This window comes from Oncorhynchus masou, chromosome 6, assembly GCF_036934945.1.
Source record: "Oncorhynchus masou masou isolate Uvic2021 chromosome 6, UVic_Omas_1.1, whole genome shotgun sequence".
Lineage (NCBI taxonomy): Eukaryota > Metazoa > Chordata > Actinopteri > Salmoniformes > Salmonidae > Oncorhynchus > Oncorhynchus masou.
In genome coordinates this window covers 39,935,459-39,960,675 of record NC_088217.1, presented here as the reverse complement: position 1 = coordinate 39,960,675, position 25,217 = coordinate 39,935,459, and the positions used below count along the sequence as shown (strand labels likewise).

The 25,217-nt window shown below is 41.0% G+C and overlaps 1 protein-coding gene and 1 long non-coding RNA gene across 8 annotated transcripts in view; one reads left to right on the top strand and one right to left on the bottom strand.

Moving 5' to 3' along the window:
* Positions 1-14,573, top strand: part of LOC135542052 (complement decay-accelerating factor-like) — a 41,476-nt gene extending 26,903 nt beyond the window's left edge. For 2 of the 4 annotated variants that reach the window (XM_064968662.1, XM_064968664.1), the window contains one exon: positions 14,045-14,566. In XM_064968662.1, the coding sequence (XP_064824734.1) occupies positions 14,045-14,181 (137 nt within the window). In that variant the 3' untranslated portion in view covers positions 14,182-14,566. Of the gene's footprint in view, positions 1-14,044 lie in introns of all 4 variants that reach the window. The other 2 variants (XM_064968671.1, XM_064968672.1) reach the window with 2 other exon arrangements.
* Positions 763-21,851, bottom strand: LOC135542053 (uncharacterized). Of its 4 annotated transcripts, XR_010456020.1 has the most exons (4): positions 21,741-21,851; positions 16,118-16,223; positions 2,314-2,425; positions 763-2,225 (listed from the first exon to the last, which is right to left on the bottom strand). It is a non-coding gene; the product is annotated as an uncharacterized LOC135542053 (long non-coding RNA). The 4 variants fall into 4 exon arrangements; XR_010456022.1 differs by lacking the exon at positions 2,314-2,425; XR_010456019.1 differs by lacking the exon at positions 2,314-2,425 and having other exon boundaries at positions 763-2,191.
* Between the last annotated feature and the right edge of the window lie 3,366 nt (positions 21,852-25,217).

The window sequence follows — 25,217 nt, the reverse complement described above, 5'->3', positions numbered from 1 at the left end:
ATACCAGAGTGGGCACATTCACTATACCTAAAGTGGCTTGGGAATGCATTTTTCCTGTTTTGTTGCCTTACAACCTGGAATTAAAATTGATTTTGGGGGGTTTGTATAATTTGATTTACACAACATGCCTGCCACTTTGAAGATGCAACATCTTTTTATTGTGAAACAAACAAGAAATAATACATAAAAACTGAAAACTTGAGCATGCGTAACTATTCACCCCCCCCTAAAGTCAATACTTTGCTGAGCCACCTTTTGCAGCAATTACAGCTGTAAGTCTCTTGGGGTATGTGTCAGGATTTGGCCAGGGTTGTTCTGGGTTTTGGTCACTAGATGCCCCCATTGTGCTTTTTGACCTTATGTTTTTTCCCTTGTTCCCCATTATTATTTGCACCTGTGCCTCGTTTTTCCCCTGATTGTATTTAAACCCTTTGTTTCCCTCAGTTCTGTGCTCTGTGTTTGTATGTTAGCACCCAGCCCTAGTGTTCTGTGTATTCTTGTCGATTCCGGTGGATGCTCTTGTGGAATTCTGTTTTTGTTTTTGAGTATCTCTTGAGGCTTTTTGTGCTATTCCTACCACCTTTTGGATTTGCCTTTTTGTATTGAAGGACTTCTCCTTTTTACTTTATTAAATACACCGTCTTAAGTACTGCTGTGTCTGCCTCATCTTCTGGGTTCTGCTGACTATTCGTGGCTCAGTTGGTTAAGTGACTGTTTCTCACTCTGGAGACCCAGGTTCGTAACCGGGTCCTGACAGTATGTTTCTATAAGCTTGGCACATCTGCCCACTGGGATTTTTGCCCATTCTTCAAGGCAAAACTGCTCCAGCTCCTTCAAGTTGGATGGGTTCCACTGGTGTACAGCAAACTTTAAGTCATACCACAGATTCTCAATTGGATTGAGTTCTTGACTTTGACTATGCCATTCCAAGACATTTAAATGTTTCCCCTTAAACCACTCAGGTATTGCTTTAGCAGTATGCTTAGGGTCATTGTCCTGCTGGAAGGTGAACCTCAAATCTAACAGGTTTCCCTCAAGAATTTCCCTGCACCATCCATCATTCCTTCAATTGGGGCAGCAATTGGGGCGGCAGGGTAGCCTAGTGGTTAGAGCATTGGACTAGTAACTGAAAGGTTGTGATTTCAAACCCCTGAGCTGACAAGGTACAAATCTGTCATTCTGCCCTTGAACAGGCAGTTAACCCACTGTTCCCAGGCCGTCATCGTTCTTAACTGACTTGCCTGGTTAAATAAAGGTAAAATTCAAAATTAAATTAAAATTCTAACCAACCCTTGCCGATGAAAAACATCCCACAGCATGATGCTGCCATCACCATGCTTCACTGTGGGGATGGTTTTCTCTGGGAGATGTTGGGTTTTCCTTGATGGCCAAAACGCTACATTTTAGTCTCATCTGACCAGAGTACCTTCTTCCATAAGTTTGGGGGAGTCTCTCACATGCCTTTTGGTGAACACAAAATGTGTTTGCTTATTTCTTTCTTTAAGCAATGGCTTTTTTATGGCCACTCTCCCGTAAAGCCCAGCTCTGTGGAGTGTGCGGCTTAAAGTGGTCCTATGGACAGATACTCCAATCTCTGCCGTGGAGTTTTGCAGCTCCTTCAAGGTTATCTTTGGTCTCTTTGTAGCCTCTCTGGTTAATGCCTTCCTTGCCTGGTCTGTGAGTTTTGGTGGGCGGCCCTCTCTTGGCAGGTTTTTGTGATGCCATATTATTAAAAAATTTTAATAATGGATTTAATGGCGCTCTGTGGGATGTTCAAAGTTTGGGATATTTTTTTACAACCCAACCCTGATCTGTAATTCTCCACAACTTTGTCCCGGACCTGTTTGGAGTGATAATTGGTCTTTATAGTGCCGCTTGCTTGGTGGCTCCCCTTGCTTAGTGGTGCTGCAGAATCTGGAGCCTTTAAGAACTGTTACGCGGAGTGGAACAGGGGAACCCAAGAGCAGACTCAGACGAGGAGGCTGGGATGAAGTAACCAAGTTATTTATTGAAACACAGGGGAGATGGAGTGCAGGTCAGGGGAATCTCGGGCGGGTTGCTGGAAACCAGGTGCGGAGGCTGAGGCTGGAGCGAGAGGGGTTGAGACACGGTAAGCAGGTCCGGAGGGGAATCCAAGGGAGTAGTAGAGTGGGGAATCCAGGACAGAGTAGCAGGATGACGAGACATGGGACTGGAGACAGAGACCAGAGTCAGAGCAGACAGAACTGTAGCGGAGAGGAAAACAGTGTCAGACAAGGAAAACAGGCACACCAGGATATGAATAGAAACAAACGGCTAGAAACGTAGACTGACTGAGTAGAGATTACGATCTGGCAGCATGAAAGTGGCAGGGCTGAGTATTTGTAGAGATCTTTATTATGGAACAGGTTGCAGCTGGTGTGGATCTGCTCTGACTCCAGCACACCTGTCTCCGCCCACACACAGAGAGAGAGAGAGTACTGGGGGAGTGGCGGCAGGTCAAGGAGACACAGGATGAGCAGTAGAAGGCGTTGCAAGAGCAGATGTGACACAGAACAGGTGTATATATACTGAGATCATGAGACAGATCATGTGACACTTAAATAAAGTTCACCTGTGTGCAATCTAACTAATTACGTGACTTCTAAAGATAATTGGTTGCATCCCCCTCAAAAATCTATTTAAATTACAAGTTGTAATGCGACAAATCGGGAAAAACGCCAAGCGGGATGAAAACTTTTGCAAGGCACTGTACGCAACATTTTTTTGTGACAAAACCATCAGTAGGCCTAGAGTTGAAAATGCAATGGAAACCCTTTTAACTTTTTATTCGGTACATGAGAATTTAACCACAAAAGATATTTTTATGTGCACTACATATATTTACGCACAGGCTTTTATCTGCAACAAGTAATTTGATGGAAACAACTCTGATGCGAAAAAATGCATATATTGTTTTTCTGCAGAATTTAGAATATTTGCATGAAAATCTGTTGCCAATTGGATGGAAACCTAGCTATAGACACCATAAAGACTCAGGCAACTGCGCTAGTCCAGTGTTACTTTGATTATGCCTGCACATCATGGTTCACCAGCAGCCCCAAACATCTAAAGAATAAGCTACAAACCATAACACTCTTCTAAGATTGAAACTCCCCCTTATAAACTCAGCAAAAAAAGAAACGTCCCTTTTTAATTTTTCATAACTTCACCGACCTTCATTGTAAAGGGTTTAAACACTGTTTCTCATGCTTGTTCAATGAACCATAAACAATTAATGAACATGTACCTGTGGAACGGTCGTTAAGACACTAACAGCTTACAGACGGTAGGCAATTAAGGTCACAGTTATGAAAACTTAGGACACTAAAGAGGCCTTTCTACGGACTCTGAAAAACACCAAAAGAAGATGCCCAGGGTCCCTGCTCATCTGCGTGAACGAGCCTTAGGCATGCTGCAAGGAGGCATGAGGACTGCAGATGTGGCCAGGGCAATGAATTGCAATGTCCGTACTGTGAGACATCTAAGACAGCGCTACAGGGAGACAGGACAGACAGCTGATCATCCTCGCAGTGGCAGACCATGTGTAAAAACACCTGCACAGGATCGGTACATCCGAATATCACACCTTCACTTTGTGAAAATTAAATTTGTGTCATTCTCAACTTTTGGCCACGACTGTAGTGAAGACATCAAAACTATGAAATAACACATATGGAATAATGTATTAACAAAAACAAGTGTTAAACAAAATATGTTTCATTCTTCAAATAGCCACCCTTTGTCTTGATGGCAGCTTTGCACATACTTGGCATACTCTCAACCAGCTTCATGAAGTAGCCACCTGGAATGCATTTCAATTAACAGGTGTGCCTTCATAAAATTAATGCATTTGAGCCAACCAGTTGTGTTGTGACATGGTAGAAGGGGGGGGGGGGGGGTATACAGAAGATACCAAATAGGGCTAAAAGTCTCCAAGCATTTATTTAGGCTGCAATTTCTGAGGCTGGTAACTCTAAGGCTGGTAACTCTCTTATCCTCTGCAGCAAAGGTAACTCTGGGTCTTCCATTCCTGTGGCGGTCCTCATGAGAGCCAGTTTCATCATAGCGTTTGATGATTTTTGTGACTGCACTTGAAGAAACTTTCAAAGTTCTTGAAATTTTCCAGATTGACTGAACTTCAATGTTTTATAGTAATGATGGACTGTCGTTTCTCAAAAAATTGACTTGGTCTTTTACCAAATAGGGCTCTCTTCTGTATACCACCCCTACCTTGTCACAACACAACTGATTGGCTCAAACACATTAAGAAGGAAAGAAATTCCACAAACTAACTTTTAACAAGGCACAACTGTTAATTGAAATGCATTCCAGGTGACTTCCTCATGAAGCTGGTTGAGAGAATGCCAAGAGTGTGCAAAGCTGTCATCAAGGCAAAGGGTGGCTACTTTTTGATTACTTCATGATTCCATGTGTTATTTCATAGTTTTGATGTCTTCACTATTATTCTACAATGTAGAAAATAGTAAAAATAAAGAAAAACCCTTGAATGAGTAGGTGTTTAAACTTTTGACTGGTACTGTATATTTAAAAAAATTATAAATATGGCATCAATGTTGAAAATCTGACTACCCCCTAGTTTATCATTGTCTGCATCCGGCTTTGATCGTAGTGTAATGAAACAGGCAGGGAGTGTGAACTCGTCCGTGATGGTTGGCAACCTTCTGGCCTGTAGCCCCCCAGTAAATGTAGAACTGTCCCTAGAAAAACACTACCTATCAAACAAACTGGATTTGAATTTGATGGCCATTATCCATGATTGATTGTTCATTTGAGCACTGTGTCTTTCTTAGTTGTCTCTTTACATTTCCTAATAACATTATTTTTAAGATTGCTTGTGCTCAAACAAACTTAAGGCCAGGCACTGCACCCTATCAGAATAAACTTTTTTCAGTTGAATGTGGACACAAATATAGCTTTTTTGTATTATAATTCTTCTGAAATATTGTATACAATATGCAAATTAGGTGATCTCATTAAATATGTGCATATTTTCATATTATTCAAATAAATGTTTCTGTACACTGGATGCAGTCAGTCTAAATATTTTTATTTAATTTTGTTAAGACACTCCAGGACCGGGCTTACACATTGTGGACTTTTTTCATCTTTCTAACTGTAAAATACTAAAGAAAAAGGCACATAAAATTAATTTTTGCCCTATTTTTTAGAAGAAAATGTAATGTAGAATAAAATTGACAATATCAATAATTCCCTATGGATAAGTATGGAGAATAATTCTAAGGATAACCATGCAAAATTTGATGTCTTCATGCAACATAACAGTTCCATGATGACTGAAAACACATCTTTTGTATGAACGAGTGACACATTTCCAGGCAATAGCGGTCCATTTAAAATCAATTAATTATTCCCTCGTCCCTTGCCCTGCAAGCGTCAACTCATCAGACGTCATCAGAAGTGTCCAGTTCATTTGAGGGCTGAGGGGAGTGGGTGTGTCTTTTAAGTGTTTGGAAAATGCAGCCATAGGGACCCCCTTTGCTAATTAGCTACCTAGCATGCTCCGAACACCTGTGCGTAACGGAAAGCCTTGAGAAAGGTGCTGTCACTGAAAAATACAGTGTGTTAAAGCCGGGTAAAACCATGTACAGTAAGTGTATATTTTGCACTTGTGAAATTATTTTCATGTGATATGAATACTAGAACCGTATCGCAATTGATGATTGATACACGTATAGATGGAGTACTTGGCTGTTTTGGCTGCCAGACCCAGTCTACCTATGAAAATAACATATAAGGAAGGTCTTTGGAACTTAAGCAGTAACGGTACATCTTGTGCTAGACTTTCCCATAGCCCGTCATCGACTACAGTTTGGCCATGATAGAACGAACAAGTTTATGAATTGCCTGTCTTTTCACAGTGAAAGGCTGCCACCTTGTGGTATTTCTTAGTAGCATGCTTTGGTAGTGATACATCTGCAAACTGTACTGCATGTTTGCAAAGGGTTCAAACCGATTCATGATTGATCTGGCAATTTGGTTCTGAGACTCAATTGCGGAGCCTCCACAGGCTTGCAGAGGCCAAATAAAGCTCCATACTGCATCATTGTGTACGAGCTCATTTCTGCTTGATCCGAAAATGTGGTCGAAGACACCGTATGAATGTTGTGACGCAAATTGAGCTTTGTACCGCATCGCTTTTCGCCTCTCAAATTTTGTAAGAGCCAATTTTTGTTTGATCTGCACATGCTGTCGGAGGTACCATTTGGATGGTGTGACGCCATTGCATTGCATAGCCTCATATCATGCATTTTCAAAGACACAAGTAGGCATATCAGATTTCAAATATGTGGTTACATTGGGAAGAAGTGGAATAATAAAATACGTTTGGGGAATAACAGTTGTGTTCTTGCTGACAAGAAAATAAATGACCCTATATTTTAGCCCAGTGTTAAGATTTAGAATTGTCCCACTGATCAGACTAAATAAAGTAAATAGATAATAAAATCTCCTGAAGACAAGATTACATAAATCTGCCCCTACACCTAACCAAACTCTACTTCTATGTTTTCCCACTCTAGAAGCAAACATACGTTTTGAGATTACAATCTGTTTGACAAAATTATTTTCATAGTTAAACATCAGGCAGAGTATATATATATATATATATGTATGTCTATTTTGCATGTTATTTTGGCATTGCTACTTGTCACATATCAGTTTGCAAACAATATAATTTTTTAAATAATAATATAGGTGAACATATTTGGGTGTAAATGAACTACTAGTCAGTTGTTGTTTCCCATGGTGGAATCAAATCTAACCAAATGGCTCCTGAAGCCAATGTGAGATGTCTATGTGCCCATGAACTCAGAATCTAGAGTGGGCCTCCAGTAACCTGGAGCGTGAAGTAACAAGCTCTGCTGGTCGGCTACTGCACAGCAACCTAGCAGTGCTCATGTATTATGATCAAGTTTGATCTCCACAGTGAATTCTTTCAAAATTCGCTACAAATCGAGACTTTTTAATTAAAGCTGCAATATGTAACTTTTGGGCGACCTGACCAAATGTATATACAAATAGATATGTCAATCATTGAAATCAAGTCTAAGAAACGGAAGATCTGTTCTATGTGCGCTATTTATATGCTTCCCGTTCATAAGTTTCGTATTTTGTGTCTTTTTCTTTCGGTTTTATACACCAGCTGAAAATACAATATTTTTTGTTATGGGAAATATATTTTACAGCCGTTTAGATGGTACAACGATGCTCTACACCAGGGTTTCCCAAACTCGGTACTGGGACCCTGGGTGCACGTTTTGTATTTTGCCCTAGCACTACACAGCCGAATAAAATAATCAAAGCTTAATAATGAGTTGGTTATTTGAATCAGCTGCGTAGTGTTAGGGCAAAACCCAAAACGTGCACCCCTTGAGGACCGAGGTTGCATTCCAAACACTTAAAAGACACAACCTATCCCCTCAGCCCTCAAATTAAGTGGACACTTCTGATGACGTCTGACGAGTATACTCTTGCAGGGCGAGGGAGGTAGGAATGATTTTTAAATGGACCGTCCTTGGTTGGAAATTCGTCACCCGTTCACCCCACAATGATTGTGTTTTCAGCCACCGGTAGCTTGTGGGTGCTTGGGTTAGTTATAAAACATATTTTGGTGCATCTTTAAATAGTGATCCATTCTGACTACTATATTTGTCGTGACACAGGACCACGTGCTGACATAGACCAATCACAGGTCGACAGGCTCAGGCAGGATGAAAACAACGATCACGATCCTTTGCTTGTTACGGCCACTTTTACAAAAACCTTAGCATTTGTAGCTGAGCTGTTTTATAAGACAGGCTGCCAACTCCCAGGCATTGGCCGTGAGACACACATTTCACCCACTTCTCACGGTTCACCTCATATCTCAAGCATTGAAAACAACTCACTAATTAGTAAAATAAAGGCAGTCAACTTTTGAACTGTGCTCCAAGTCAGTTTGAAATCAGCATCTGCAATTGAACATCAGGAGCGGAACCTAATATTATTGTTCTGGGTTGCCTCAGCACTGAACCGTGGCACACTGAAGCATATGATTGGTCTAGTTATGTGAGGAATCAAGGGGATTGGATGTGGGTTTTTTTAAGAAACGCCCCTCAGATTAGAGTGGAGTTGAATGGAGAGAGAATATTCTCCGCTGGTTTTAGAAAACTGTAAAAAGAGTAACATGGTATCGCTGTTTTATGTAAAACGTCAACAAAATTAGGTAGCTCTTACTCTCGCCCGGCCTATTGATAGCATCTTTTAAAGTCGATTTAATCCACAGAAGTGGCAATTTTAGCATGTACATCTTGGTGGGACAACCCCCCCCCCCCCAAAAAAAAAAAAACGCTGGTACTTTACTCAGTACTTTGTTGAAGCACCATTGGTAGACATTACAGCCTCGACTCTTCTTTGGTAAACGCTACAAGCTTGGCACACCTATATTTGGGGAGTTTCTCCCATTCTTCTCTGCAAATCCTCTCAAGCTCTATCAGGTTGGATGGGGAGCGTCGATGCTCAGCTATTTTCAGGCCTCTCCAGAGATGTTCGATCTGGTTTCAGTCAGGGCTCTGGCTGGGCCACTCAAGGACATTCAGAGACTTGTCCCGAAGCCACTCCTGTGTTGTCTTAGCTGTGCTCAGGGTCGTTGTCCTGTTGGAAGGCAAACCTTCGCCCCAGTCTGAGGTCCTGAACGCTCTGGATCAGGCTTTCATCATGTATCTCTCTCTCTCTCCGTTTCATCTCTGCCTCCATCCTGACTCGTCTCCCAGTCCCTGCTGCGGAAAAACATCCCCACAGCATGATGCTGTCACCACCATGCTTCACCGTAGATTTGGTGCCAGACATTCAGGCCAAAGACTTAAAACTTGGTTTCATCACACAAGAAAATCTTGTTTCTCAAGGTCAGTCTTTAGATGCCTTTTGGCAAACTCCAAGTGGTCTGTCATGTGCCTTTTACTGAGGAGTGGCTTCCGCCTGACCACTCTACCATAAAGGCCTGATTGGTGGAGTGTTAAGAGATGGGAGATCCTTCCAGAAGGACAACCATCTCCACAGAGGATCTCTGGAGCTCTGTCACAGTGACCATCGGGTTCTTGGTCACCTCCCTGATCCAAGGCCCTTCTCCCCCAATTGCTCAGTTTGGCTGGGCAACCAGCTCTAGTCTTGGTAGTTCCAAACTTCTTCCATTTAAGAAGGCCACTGTGTTCTTGGCAACCTGCTGCAGAAACGTTTCTGTACCCTTCCCCAGATCTTTGCCCCGACACAATCCTGTCTCAGAGCTCTACGGACACTTCTTTCGACGTCATGGCTTGGTTTTTGCTCTGACATACACTGTCAACTGTGGGACCTTTTATATAGACAGGTGTGTGTGTGCATTTCCAAACCATGACCAATCAATTGAATTTACCACAGGTGGACTCCAAGTTGTAGAAATAGCTCAAGGATAATCAATAGAAACAGGATACAACTGAGCTCAATTTTGAGTCTCATAGCAAAGGGTCTTTATACTTTTATGTAATTAATTTCTGTTTTTATTTTTTATAAATTTGTAAGCATTTCTAAAAACCTGTTTTCACTTTGTCATTATGGAATATAGTGTGTAGATTGCAGATTTTAATTTATTTATTTTTTTCATCAATTTTAGATTAAGGCTGTAATGTAACAAAATATGTAAAAAGTCGAGGGGTCTGAACACTTTCCGAAGGTACTGTATAGAAACCCTGGTTTGCTGATGCTATGTATTTGCCATTGAGAGGCTCTGAAGCCACCGGTTGGCCATATTGGCACTCCCAAGTAGGAGCAGTCCTCCATAGGACTGAATGGAATTCTACAGTATTTCAATTAAACGATATCCAACAACATGTGAAAAGTCATGGGGAGTGAATACTTTCTGAAGGCACTGTATTTTAATGAAATGTCAAATAAATGACATGTATTTTGTTGTAGTGGGGACTGTAACGTTGTTACTTTAATGTTTTTATTTATTTGTATATTTAGCTCACATTATATCATGTAAAATTATGCATTAAGGTCTGCAATAGAAGCAATTCACAAATGCATTTCTATAGCTTACAATTTTTTTTTTTTACAATGGTGAGGGAGTGCCAAGGTGGCACGATGGCTTGAACACAGTGCCCCTTATCAGTCATCGTGTGTGTGTGTATAAATTAATGCACACTGGCCGTATTGTTGCTACGGTGTAACGAGGGACAAACAGTAATATTGCCATTTTTCTTTATTTTTTCAAGCGATGGTCTTTTAAGGGACTATGTGAGGCGCACATACGTTCGCTTCGCGTAGGAGAAGGGTGCAACTGCAGCCCGCAATTCGGGGCATTCCTGCATCTGCAGAAACCCCTCTTTATACTTCTATTGGTCCATTTTTAAGCTATGACTCCATACAGTAATGGTTTGTTGAGATCGGTGTGGAAGAACTTGACTGGCCTGCACAGAGCCCTGACCTCAACCCCATTGAACACCTTTGGGATGAATTGGAATGCCGACTGTGATCCAGGCCGAATCACCCAACATCATTGCCCGACCTTACTAATGCTCTTGTGGCTGAATAGAAGCAAGTCCCCACATTAATGTTCTAACATCTGGTGGACAACCTTCCCAGAAGAGTGGAGACTTATAGCATCAAAGAGGGGACCAACTTCATATTAATGCCCATGAGTTTGGAATAAGATGTTTGACGAGATATACACTTCTGGTGAAATTACCTGACAAAGATCCTTGCAGGATCTAAACGTTGTTTGTTTATTAATTAAAAATTTCACCTTTATTTAACCAGGTGGACAAGTTGAGAACAAGTTCTCATTTACAATTGCGACTTGGCCAAGATAAAGTACAGCAGTTCGACACATATAACAACACAGAGTTACACATGGAGTAAAACAAACATACAGTCAATAATACAGTAGAAACAAGTCTATATACGATGTGAGCAAATGAGGTGAGATAAGGGAGGTAAAGGCAAAAAAAGGCCATGGAGGCAAAGTAAATACAATATAGCAAGTAAAACACTAGAATGGTAGATTTGCAGTGGATGAATGTGCAAAGTAGAAATAAAAATAATGGGGTGCAAAGGAGCAAAATAAATTAATACAGTATGGAAAGAGGTAGATGTTTGGGCTAAATTATTACCTAGCAGGGTCTTGTAGATGACATGGAGCCAGTGGGTTCGGAGACGAGTATGAAGCGAGGGTCAGCCAACGAGAGCGTACAGGTCGCAATGGTGGGTAGTATATGGGGCTTTGGTGACAAAACGGATGGCACTGTGGTAGACTGCATCCAATTTGTTGAGTAGGGTATCGGAGGCTATTTTGTAAATGACATCGCCAAAGTCGAAAATTGGTAGAATGATCAGTTTTACAAGGGTATGTTTGGCAGCATGAGTGAAGGATGCTTTGTTGCGAAATAGGAAGCCAATTCTAGATTTAACTTTGGATTGGAGATGTTTGATGTGAGTCTTGATGGAGAGTTTACAGTCTAATCAGACACCTAGGTATTTGTAGTTGTCCACGTATTCTAAGTCGTCCAGAGCCGCCCAGAGTAGTGATGTTGGACAGGTGGGCAGATGCAGGCAGCGATCGGTTGAAGAGCATGCATTTAGTTTTACTTATATTTAAGAGCAATTGGAGGCCACGGAAGGAGAGTTGAATGGCATTGAAGCTTGCCTGGAGTGTTGTTAACAGTGTCCAAAGAAGGGCCAGAAGTATACAGAATGGTCTCGTCTGCGTAGAGGTGGATCAGAGACTCACCAGCAGCAAGATCGACATCATTGATGTATACAGAGAAGAGAGTCGGTCCAAGAATTGAACCCTGTGGCACCCCCATAGAGACTGCCAGAGGTCCGGACAGCAGACCATCCGATTTGACACACTAAACTCTATCAGAGAAGTAGTTGGTGAACCAGGCGAGGCAATCATTTGAGAAACCAAGGCGGTCGAGTCTGCCAATGAGGATGTAGTGATTGACAGAGTCGAAAGCCTTGGCCAGATCAATGAATACGGCTGCACAGTAATGTTTCTTATCGATGGCAGTTAAGATATCGTTTAGGACCTTGAGCATGGCTGAAGTGCACCCATGACCAACTCTGAAACCAGATTGCATAGCAGAGAGGGTATGGTGAGATTCGAAATGGTTGGTAATCTATTTGTTGACTTGGCTTTCGAGGACCTTAGAAAGGCAGGGTAGGATAGATATAGGTCTGTAGCAGTTTGGGTCAAGAGTGCCCCCCCCCCTTTTGAAGAGGGGGATGACCGCAGCTGCTTTCCAATCTTTGGGAATCTCAGACGACACGAGAGGTTGAACAGGCTAGTAATAGGGGTGGCAACAGTTTTGGCAGATAATTTTAGAAAGAAAGGGTCCAGATTGTCTAGCCCGGCTGATTTGTAGGGGTCCAGATTTTGCAGCTCTTTCAGAACATCAGCTGACTGGATTTGGGAGAAGGAGAAATGGGGAAGGCTTGGGCGAGTTGCTGTGGGGGGTGCAGTGCTGTTGACCGGGGTAGGGGTAGCCAGGTGGAAAGCATGGCCAGCTGTAGAAAAATGCTTATTGAAATTCTCAATTATAGTGGATTTATCAGTGGTGACAGTGTTTCCTATCTTCAGTGCAGTGGGCAGCTGGGAGGAGGTTAATTAATTAATAAAGGTACATGGTGGAGCCTACAGTATGAGTGTGCGAGCTCTATTTCTTTTATACCAACTTCTTTCGGCTCTGCACCCAGAATGTGTGTTTGATCACATCTGACTACCTATAACAAGCTAGCTCAGGTTACTTGAGATTTGGAAAAAAAAGGATGTGACTTGATCAAAGAGAACTTGTGTGGAGGAACCAAGGGTGTTTCTCATCTTCTGTTCAGATGATATTCCCCCTACACTGTAACCGATTTCAAATGGTGCTAGAAATAGAAGAGACTCTAAACACCAAAAGAAAACAGTCAGCCTTGGCAAGAGGGGTCATGATGTGAGGAGGTGAGGTGTGATCCTGGGATTGCTGTCAGTCACTGGGGAGGTGTGTTGTGCTGGCGCTGCGATTCCAAGACTAACATATTCCAGTGTGACATTTACATAATTGGACACGGAATAGAATGTTTTTATTGTCATGCGATCCCGTCAACAAATAATGTTAACTCCCACCAGTACCACCTAGCCAAATGTGTGCAAAATGATGAGACTGCCGTAGGCCTACTGTATGCATTCATCCATCCTGCTTTAAATGGTGTCCTCCTTACACCAAGAACACTGATTTCAAATGGTGCTAGATATGTTATTGATACTCTAAAACACCGTCTGAAACCAGTTTCCAGGGGAAGTTATGGTCAGGGCTGTGTCTGAATCTCCATTGGCCTCCCAAGGCATCCAGCCCTGTAGAAGTTTCAGAATAAAAATTGTTAATATCAAATGTTGATTAAACAGTAGGTGCTGTCTGTGCCTTGCTTTCAGTACATATTGAACAGTATCAGCCACAGTTGCATAGGTTTCAAATGCAAGTTCAATACATCACAGCATGATGCCAATCATAAAGGCTAATAAGTGCATATGTGGATAGTGCATAGACAAACGTTTCAGTTACTGCACATCTACCACTCCAATGTTAATGCTAATTTGTAATTATTTTTCCACTATGGCCTATATTGCCTTACCTCTCTAATCTTACTACATTTGCGCACACTGTATATATATTTTTCTATTGTGTTATTGACTGTACGTTTGTTTATCCCATGTTTAACTCTGTTTGTCGCACTGCTTTGCTTTATCTTGGCCATGTCGCAGTTGTAAATGAGAACTTGTTCTCAATTGGCCTACCTGGTTAAATAAAGATGAAATAAATGAATTTTTAAAAACTCAACTATCATCAGGGTCATCAACGTATCACTTTTGGCATATTTTACATATTTTAGCTTTTCTCGTGTCTCCTTTTTGGATTTGTCAATTATTACTTGTACTGTCATGTATGAACAGGTTTTGATTTAAGACCTTTTTATTCCTTTGCAGGATGGGTACCAAAGCTAAATTTCACATGTACCATCATCATGGATACCTTACAAGGAGGAAGATGCCCAGTGTCACCAATTGCATGCTCTGGTGTAAGAAACCCTACGGGAAGATCAGCTAAATACACATACAGTTGAAGTTGGAAGTTTACATACACCTTAGCCAAATACATTTAAACTCAGTTTTTCACAATTCCTGACATTTAATCCTAGTAAACATTCCCTTTCTTAGGTCAGTTAGGATCACCACTTTATTTTAAGAATGTGAAATGTCAGAATAATAGTAGAGAGATTGATTGATTTATTTGAGCTTTTATTTATTTCATCACATTCCCAGTGGGTCAGAAGTTTACATACACTCAATTAGTATTTGGTTGCATTGCCTTAAAATTGTTTAACTTGGGGCAAATGTTTCGGGTCGCCTTCCACAAGCTTCCCACAATAATTCCTCCTGACAGAGCTGGTGTAACTGAGTCAGGTTTGTAGGCCTCCTTGCTCGCACACACTTTTTCAGTTCTGCCCACAAATGTTCTATATGATTGAGGTCAGGGCTTTGTGATGGCCACTCCAATACCTTGACTTTGTTGTCCTTAAGCCATTTTGCCACAACTTTGGAAGTATGTTTGGGGTCATTGTCATTTGGAAGACCCATTTGCGACCAAGCTTTAACTTCCTGACTAATGTCTTGATGTTGCTTCAATATATCCACATAATTGTCCTACCTTATGATGCCATCTATTTTGTGAAGTGCACCAGTCCCTCCTGCAGCAAAGCACCTCCACAACATGATGCTGCCACCCCCGTTCTTCACAGTTGAGATGGTGTTCTTCGGCTTGCAAGCCTCCCCCTTTTCCTCCAAACATAACGATGGTCATTATGGCCAAGCAGTTCTATTTTGGTTTCATAAGACCAGAGGACATTTCTCCAAAAAGTACAATCTTTGTCCCCATGTGCAGTTGCAAACTGTAGTCTGGCTTTTTTATGGCGGTTTTGGAGCAGTGGCTTCTTCCTTGCTAAGCGGTCTTTCAGGTTATGTCAATTTATAGGATTCGTGTTTCTGTGGATATAGATACTTTTGTACCTGTTTCCTCCACCATCTTCACAAAGTCCTTTGCTGTTCATCTGGGATTGATTTGCACTTTTCGCATCAAAGTATGTTCATCTCCAGGAGACAGAACACATCTCCTTCCAGAGCGGTATGATGGCTGCATGGTCCCATGATGTTTATACTATTGTTTGTACAGATGAACATGGTACCTTCAGGCGTTTGGAAATTGCTCCCAAGGATGAACCAGACTTGTGGAGGTCTACATTTTTTTTCTGAGGTCTTTGCTGATTTCTTTAGATTTTCCAATGATGTCAAGCAAAGAGGCACTGAGTTTGAAGGTAGGCCTTGAAATACATCCACAGGTACACGTTTCAGTTACTGCACATTCTGCCCCTGAACAGGCAGTTAACCCACTGTTCCTAGGCCATCATTGAAAATAAGAATTTGTTCTTAACTGACTTGCCTGGTTAAATAAAGGTAAAATAAAATAAAAGATAAACACCTCCAATTGACTCACATGATGTCAATTAGCCTATGAGAAGCTTCTAAAGCCATGACATAATTTTCTAGAATTTTCCAAGCTGTTTAAAGGCACAGTCAACTTCTGACCCACTGGAATTGTGATGTAGTGAAATAATCTGTCTGTAAACAATTGTTGTAAAAGATTACTTGTGTCATGTCATGCTCAAAGTAGATGTCCTAACCGACTTGCCAAAATTTGATTTGATTTGAAAACTATAGTTAACAAATTTGTGGAGTGGTTGAAAAACGAGTTTTAATGACTCCAACCTAAGTGTATGTAAACTTCTGACTTCAACTGTATAATGATATTCTACTAACTGTAAATGAATTAATGTAGACATAGATATGATGACTTGAAACTATTTAGCCAATCAAACTGTAAAGGCTTCGTGCAGTTAACTAAATCTGAGGTTCATGGCTTGGAATCATGTGTAGAGAGAACTTAGTCTGTTGGGAAGGCTGAATTTGATTTCCGTTTTGTTGCATGAGAGACCATTTGATTACCTTGTACAGATAGATGCCTGTTAAGTAGAGAACAGCAGGCCCATCTCTCCCCTTAATAACATTCTGGAATGCACCCATCCCTTCTGGCCATCATGGGGTGTCAGCACTGCAAGAGACAACATAAAAGAGATGTCATCTTCACTGTTTGAGTGGGTATATTTCAAGGAATGTGTTCCTATGTTGGTTAATAGATTCATGCAGAGTTGGATAGAGAAAGAGTATGTTAAGCAGAACTAGGGACACAATATCTGGGTTACAATATCTGTCTTCCTCAATCAGCATTGGATAGGCTACATAATAAAAGATCTCACGACTCTCCCATACAACAACAAAAACGATGCTTGTCACTGATTGGGCTTAGAACTTCCAATGAGGAGGTCTCACTAGACATGGGGTGTCAAACAAATTTTGCCCCATGGGGTGCATTCGGTCTTCAATGAGGTCTGGAGGGCCGCATTGAAAATGTGTTATTTTCTCACTGTCAAAATTTGAAAAACAATAGTCCATAGTTTTTTAAAATTTCAATGCTCCCTGATTGTCTAGCTTTCATTTGGGTGAATATTAGGGACCTGGACACAGTCAAGAAACGCCTACAGTTTTGTATTGGTTTTAGGCATTTTGAAGTATATTAAGTTTTGTTTTTTTACTTTGGGGGGGGGTTACTCAAACCACCCGTGGGCCGGATTGGACCCGGGGGCCATATATTTGACACACTTGCCCTAGACTAATAGGGGACAAATGCATCCACTTAGCCTGTGTTACAGTTGCTGCATGATAAAGTCCATCCCATTACTACTGCTGCCAACTTTGAGTCACCCAGCGAGCAAGGTTAAGGACTCTCTGATCTGGAGCCATGATATACAGGGCTCTATGATGCCGCTTTAAAAGGGAAGCTCTTCCAGGAAGCATAGCCTGGAACCCTCCCCTGGCTGACAGAGCTTGGAGAGAGAGCAGGGAGAAGGAGGCGACAGAAGAAAAAGGCACATAACCAGCTGGTCGCTCTGCTGGCACACTGAGGAGGAGAGGGATCAATCCGTCAAGGCCTCCAAGAGCCACACTGCAACTTACTTCCTGGCAGGAAAAGTACGCCACTCACCCTTGCTCTCACTGCAGAAAAAGTGGGTAGGAAGGGAGGGTGCAGCTGGTTGGCACAATGGCCAGGGTAAAAAAAGTGATGTCTAGCTTCCCATGGCTCTCCTTTGTCTCCTGCGGATTTCCTGAAAATCAACACATGCCTTGTATCCTCCCCTGAGCCTCCCTCTGTCCATTCGACAAGCATACAGTCTTTTGGCCAATTAAGGGTTTCACTGCAGGTGTCAGAGTATTACAGAGGAGAAATTATCTGGAATAAGAATAAAACAGGAACATCTCTCACTGCAGGAATATTAATTCCAAAGTAGAACATCTGGCTGCCACATAATCAGCATCCTGCAGGCATCCACACTCTTCTCTGAAAGAAGACAGCATCTCAAATGACAAAGCAGTAGAGCACAAATTATGAATACAAAACATTTTAAAAATGGAGGGCAAGGTAAACAGGCTTTAAAGTTCTTCCTAATTGAAAATAAAATTACCCTGGCTGTTGCCCTACCGACATAAAAAAAACTGACATAACTAATTCCAAAATATCCTCTTCTGTCTACCTCTCACAATTTACCATCTCTCACATGTCTTACCATATCCTCCACTACAATGACTGTTACATTAGCAGATTGGTCGTGTTCTTTTTTCACAACAAAGTTTAGTTTGACAGTTAGCCTCACTCACAACCAGAAGCTCTTAAGACTAGTGTGTAAGCTCACAGTCTCTCCAATGAATTTATTCAGCGGTTCCAGGAATTCCCCCTGTATACCTAAACACATTGAATGCAGCTTCTTGAACTACTCAGGCTGGCAGCCTCACCACTGTACCGTCATCTAGTTCTAGGGCCACCGTGACCTCCTCTTTCTTCCCTCTCCCTGTTTTTTTTCGATCTTCTCTTTCCTCCCTGCTTCAACATTGTCAAGTGTGAATTTCGGTCTCTTTCCATCTCTTTCGTTTGTTTGTTTTCTCGCTCTCTATTTCTCCATACTGTTTGCAGTTGCTCTGTTTTCTGCTTCGGAGCTGAGTTCACTTTTGCTTACCAAGTCACCGGACTGTCAACTGCTTTTAAAGGTGCATCGTTCCCTTTTAAACCAGAACAGGGAGGCTGTTGTGTGGCCCTTTTTTTTTAGGCTGTCAAGTGTGTCAGTTGGTATTGCAACGTTTATGATATACATACATTTTTTTTGAAGAGCCAAGTATACTTTAAGGCATACTGACATAACATGCAGGAGGGGTGGGGGGGGGGTAGGTGACGACAAAGCATTGACAGATTATCCTCTGATAGATTAGAGGTCCTAATTTAGCTGTCATGCAATCAGATAATGGAGGTACATTAACATTCAAAACTGTTAAAGTTAATCGTATGAACAATTGTAATCTATCCCCATGTTTTGTATGTTATATCTTGTATAATTGTGAGAGGAAGGGGCACATTGACTTATATGGTAGGTAGGAGAAACGATGAAGGAGATGGCTCAGCAAAGCTTTTTTGACTACCTCACTGAGGTGCAGTGAGGCAGAGGAAAACCATAAGGTTTGAGGGCATGAAGTGTTGAGGGTATATTGCATTCCTCATCGCCTTGAGAACCTCCCCAGGGACTCTGAAAGAAAAAGCTACAAATTGAGACTGAGAGATGAGCTACATTAGTGGACAACCTGATCAGGCTGCTGATAAGCGGGACATTGTGTTTGGCTGGCAGGAGGGTGGGGTTAGCGGCGGGGCTATTGACGGAAGAGTTGGCTTACATCCTGTCCCACCTCTTGCTCTGCCTGTAGTGAAATATAAGCTGCATGTCACATGATCTGAGAGTAGAAGACATGATCTGCAGGTTTTTCTGTTTCGTACAAATACTTTGGTCAGTAGTCCATGGGTTCACTACGCTTCACATGAAGCAATTTACTGCTGTATATGCAAATAATTACTCTAATGGAGTTTTGCATCTCAGTGACGTATAGGAAATAAATAGTATTATTAACAGGGACAATAACAAAGCAACGTGCAATTTTTTTAAATTTGCAAGAGGTTTTTCCCTTCAGCAGCACTTTAAGTGCAGAGCTGATAATGATGCCTGTGAACGAACACCGCTTCTTCCCACTTGTCTATTTATACATCATCATCCAGCAGGCAGTGGGGTTTAATTTTAGCACTGTCATCTCTCAGCAGTATTCCACCTTCCAAACTCTCTGCTCCATGTAGGAGGGATAAGGCTCTGTTGTAAAGACAGGTGCCAGGGTCTCTTTTTTTTCTCTAAATGTAATTTACATGTGATTCAGTTCCTGCAGTAAACAACAACATTTAGTTTGGATGTTTTCCTGTCATTGCTACAGATTGACAGATGCAGAGTATTGGCAGACAGAGATAGCACCTGATTTTTCTAAATTAATTTAAATTGCACATTTTAAGTTTTTGTTTCATAGTCCTCAACAAAAACATTGTGAAATACTGCAGCTATTTTAAATTAAGAAAAGTTGTTCTTAAACACGTGTGTCTGCTTCTGTTTGTTTGACTGGAACAGCAGAAAAACTGGTATTGATGTCACAGATTTTCCTTGTCTCTGAAAGTGGACCAGATCATTAACTGGTCAGTAGAGGGTGGGTATGGTAAACGTTTGAATTCTTTGTTATGAAACTGCTTTTTTTCTATCAAAATATATAGAAACATAAAATAATCGAGTCAGTCTACAGCATCTTGCAAGCTTGAATGTGTATTTCTATTCAGAATATAACATGGGAAGTTATTTTAATGCACCTTTCTTTTTGACATACTAGCATACTGACTGACTCTTTTTAGTGACTGGGCACATCTACTTGGTGGGGGCGATCAGTGATGGTCCTGTACTGTGAATCAATTTCACCTGTGGAGTTTCATGACCTGCCCCCCAGGGTGAAGCAATGGGACGGACCTAGACATCGATAATTAGGGTCATTAGCCAGGGCTGGGAAGCCTCCCACTGGACACAGATGTCAGTTCATCTAGTTCAAATGTACAATTGGTTGAGTTGACAGCTAACATGAATTCAACATTAAATTAACCAAAAATGTCACTAGGTTATTGGATTTAGGTTAAAAGTTGAGTGAAAAAAATACTAAATTCCATTTACATTGATGACTTTTTTTCAAATCCAATCAGTTTTTCATGTTGATTCAACGTCGTCATATGAAATGTTGGGGTTGAAATGACATGGAAACAACATTGATTCAACCAGTTTTTGCCCAGTGGGTTGTGGTTTGACTGTCAACAATAAGTGGCATCACAAACGTGTGTGGAGCACCTATTGTGAATAAAGGCTTTCTCTGGCAGGTGTACATTTAATTATGTTCCCAATAGAAACGAGGCAAGCCTGCTCACTGACTTAAGGTATTTGTACATCCTGTCATGCCAATACAGAATAGGAGAAATCCAGGGGGGTAGCTTCTCTTATTTTTCACAATTTAAAACGGAGCTCATTTAGGCCCCTTCAGTTGATTATTCTGTCTGTAAATTATTGTAATATGTTCCAAAAATATCTACTTAATATGAAGCCTATATACTGGAGCTGGAGATGATAATGCATTGCCACGAATGGAGAAAAGTCAAGTCATGTGAATATGCCCAACAGCGCCCCTACACTCCTGGGAAGTAGCCTACATGGTGTTTTGGTTTGTTTACATCTTGGTATATCAAGTGCGCACTGTCATGCAATCACAACACCAAATATGTCAGTATGGCCTTCATTCACATAAGTCACAAGATTCATATTAATATATTATGTAAGTAGCACGCATAGTCCTTTATAAACGCGAACTTACTCATTATAAACATGACTGACTATATAGTCAACAGTAACTTAATTTAATCGGTAACAGCTTGTTTTGTAAGTACTTTTTTGGATAATTTTCTGTCTTGATTTTATTATTGGGCTTTATTGTGTTTGATGATGTTTTAAACGGCCATGAGGAAATAAGTAGTGATCATGCCAATATTAAGTGCAAGTGCGTAACATCCTCCTCGCTCCTATTTACGCACATCCATCTCTTGCGCAGCATCCTATTCCCAATCCTCGCTTCACACGCCATCTCGTCGCAAACAGTTTTAGCCTGCCTAACATTCCTCTATCCAAAACAAGTAGCCTATATTAAGTAATCGGCTTCATGCTATGTTTCTGAGGGGACTCCCGTATCTGCGGGGTAGGCTCCAATTCCCACCGGATTCCATTGCGTGTGTCACAATAGCACTCGCTCTGACGCAGACAAATAACTATTTACCTGTCGATTATAATTGATAATGGTAATTGTATTAGATTAGTTTACTACCTCCACTATATGTAACGTTTACTAAATTGGCACTTTCGTATTTATTTGAAGGCGAAGAGCATTTTAAGAGGACCATATCCACAATCACTATATTATAGGCTATATCAGATTTGTTTATAGATGTTTGTGATAACACATTGCATTAGATAAATGTGTCGTTACAACATCGTTTGCATTAGGCTACTGAAATTGGCAACACGTCTCAGTAATTCCTAGAATAAAACTATGATTTAGCCTGATAGCTTACCTCGACGTATGTCTTCTTTCCTCCCTTGGCGACCCTTTCGGCTAGATCATGTTTTCAATAACTGGACAGCACCTGTTTCCATAAAGCACCCCTCACATTATTACAGTATCCCCATCGATTTTTCCATAGCGCAACACTCGAAGCCCGCCCCTGACACTCCCCCTTTGGCTGGTTGGCCAGGCCTTGGTGAATTATTTTGCCTACGTCGGAATCACATGTGGTTGACGCATGTTTACAAACATTGGATGAGATCACATGGTGGTGGGACCCAGTTTACCGTAAACCATTGGACATTAAGCATAAATTAGTGCTCGTCAGCTTGTAGTCCTAAAAACCGAAGTGAGTTACCCCTGGTTCGTTCGGACAATCCTATGGGGAACGTTGGAGTTTTGGGATAAACACCGAAAATAAAGTCTATGGGTAACACAGGCTTAGGAGATCGTATACGTTTTGTTCTATGAGATATCAGTCAATCAACAAATGCTTCAAAAAGTTAACTGATTTAAGATGATCTCATAGAACTAAAAACCTATAAGATCTCCTAAGCCTGTGTTTACCATAGAACGTATTTTCGGTGTTCATCAAAAAACTTTCAGAAACCCCATTAATTGGCCATCTAGCCATGCAGGATTTACTGCCTACAAACATACGGCATTACTATTGCGCTTTATAGAGCTCGCCAGACTGTAGTCCTAAAAAACGGAAATGAAACATCTGGTTCGTTCCGCCATTGCTATGGCATTGTGAATGCAGAAAATAAGGTCTGAGGTTAACACAGGTTTAAGAGATCTTATACATTATTTTGTTCTATATTATAATAATAACAGTCAGATAAAACATGACCTGTATGAATTATGAAGCCATTATGTGCTTGCTTAGATTATATAAATGCTTCAAAATTCACAAAAAGTAATATTAGCCGATTAATAATATCTCAGAGAACAAAACGTATAGATCTCTCTAAGCCTGTGTTTACAACATACCTTATTTTCGGGATTTATCCAAAAACCCTACAAAATCCCATTAAATTCCGTTCGTGCCTACAAAAAGACGGCATTACCGTTGCTCTCTATACTAGTAGTTCTAAAGTATTATATAATCCCTTCGGCCTCAAAATAAACATATCCACATGGCTATACTATTGCCTTTAACATGTTTATAATAGGCCTATGGGATTTTTATAAGCGTATAGTAGGAGGGTATAAGGTACAAAAGCATTTTCCAGATATGAAAATATATTACATAAGTATTACACAATGTTTAATGTTCTTGGAGAAAGCGGTACTTGACGTTCTGTTCCCTCTTGTTTTGGTATGCAGGCAGCGTGAGGAAAAGTTGTGCCCGCGATGGAGTTCGATTTAGCTCGCCCGGGTTCCACCCAAAGAGAGGAGCTTCCACGTGGTTAAAACTGATTTGCATTCGTTTTGAAACCGGACTGCCTCCCGGGAATGAGCCGGATGCCCCTTTGAATGCCGAAAACGAAGTCGGTGGGGGGGAAAAAGTGTATGTCAAGCATACGGAGTAATGAGTTTGGATTCGGTATTTTCACGTGCAAAAGTGTAAAAACGCATGAGCTGCCTTTCCAAGGAAAACTATTTGAAAATATGAACATTAATTTGATGGAAAATACATGTTTTATATTTCTCAAAGATTCATCATGCTGTTTTGTTGTCATTAAGGCCTGGTGATTCTCGATTTCATCCGGACGCTCCTCCATCACCGCTTTTGTAATGTGCTGTTTTTAGCCTAGGTCACCCCGGTTCAGTCTAATCCAACTCCCTTAGTGTCCCTGAACTGTTATTGTAATTCCTTCTTCAATACAGCAGAGGGCAATATGATACAGAGTCGACATTGGCCTACGCACGTTGCCATTACTTTGCTGCGTAGTTCGATTTGAACAGCCATACGAAGCAATTATCATATCTCATTTTCTGATTGAAGGGTTTTGGCTGGCTTCGTGTGTTCTTTGCATCTCTATGCCTGTGCATTTTTACAACAAATGAAAATCAAAACACATTCATACATTCATAATTTCAGCAGTGATTAAAAATCATTGCTGACTTTTTGGTGGTATAATTACTGGCATGTCATGGCCTTCAGTTAACTTTTTTTCCATTACACAGATTTGTAGAATGAGAAAGTACTTGTCTGAGACTATCATATGTGCAATATATCAGTGGTTGTAGGAGGAGGCGTGTTGATGTAATAGGATTGAAAGTGTATGTCAAAGGAATGTGTTAAGTTTCTAATACCATCTATATAATATTTGACATGCTGTTGACTAATGACTGAGAGCCCGGGTTGTCCTGAGAGAGGGGGTCACCCGAATGCAGAGTTTCCCGAACTCAGTCCTTGGGACCCCAAGGGGTGCATGTTTTTGTTTTTGCCCCAACACTACACAGCTCATTCAAATGACCAAAGATTGATTAGATGACTATTTGAATCAGCTGTGTAGTGCTAGGGCAAAAAACAAAATGTGCACCCCAGTTTGAGAAACCTAAGGGTGGTCCTTCCAATCTGAGTCAGAGTGAGGCAAGAAGGAAGGGGCGACAGGGTTTTCCTCTTGTGTGTTTTGAGAATTGGGGATGGCTAGAAAACAGTTTTTCCCATTGCTCCTTACCTTATAGTATTTTATGCATGAGTCTCTGAGAAATGGATTCAAAATATTCTTTCTTACTTAGTACCCCTAAAATTAACTTCATGGTTAGCAGAAATGGGTGTATTGGGATAGACCTGATTGGTTGTAAGGAGTCTGCTTTGTGTGCTCCTCTCTTCATGTCTGCACATGTGGCCCAGGAGATTGAACAGTTATGGTTCTACACCATTGATATCAATTAAGCAGATCAGTGGTGCAATTTCTATTTCCCATTATTTGCTGTTTCAAGCTAAACTGTTACACTACTGGCTTTATAATCAGAGATTATTTTCCAACTCCTTATTTTGATTGGTTAAAGTTAGTACAAGAGATATAACTAATGATGGAGACAAATTTTGATTTATAGCTTGCCCTATAGCGATCCATAAATACATTTTGGTAAATCATGTAATATTCTGATAATGTATGTCTGTACTGCACCAACAGTTGAAGTCGGAAGTTTATGTACACCTTAGCCAAATACATTTAAACTCCGCTTTTCCTGACATTTAATCCTAGTAAAAATTTCCAGTCTTAGGTCAGTTAGGATCACCACTTTATTTTAAGAATGTGAAATGTCAGAATAATAGAAGATAATTATTCTATTTCAGCTTTTATTTATTTCATCACATTCCCAGTGGGTCAGAAGTTTACATACACTCAATTAGTATTTTGCCACAACTTTGGAAGTACGCTTGGGGTCATTGTCCATTTGGAAGACCCATTTGCGACCAAGCTTAAACTTCCTGACTGATGTCTCGAGATGTTGCTTCAATATATCCACATACCTTTCCTCCCTTGTGATGCCATCTATTTTGTGAAGTGCACCAGTCCCTCCTGCA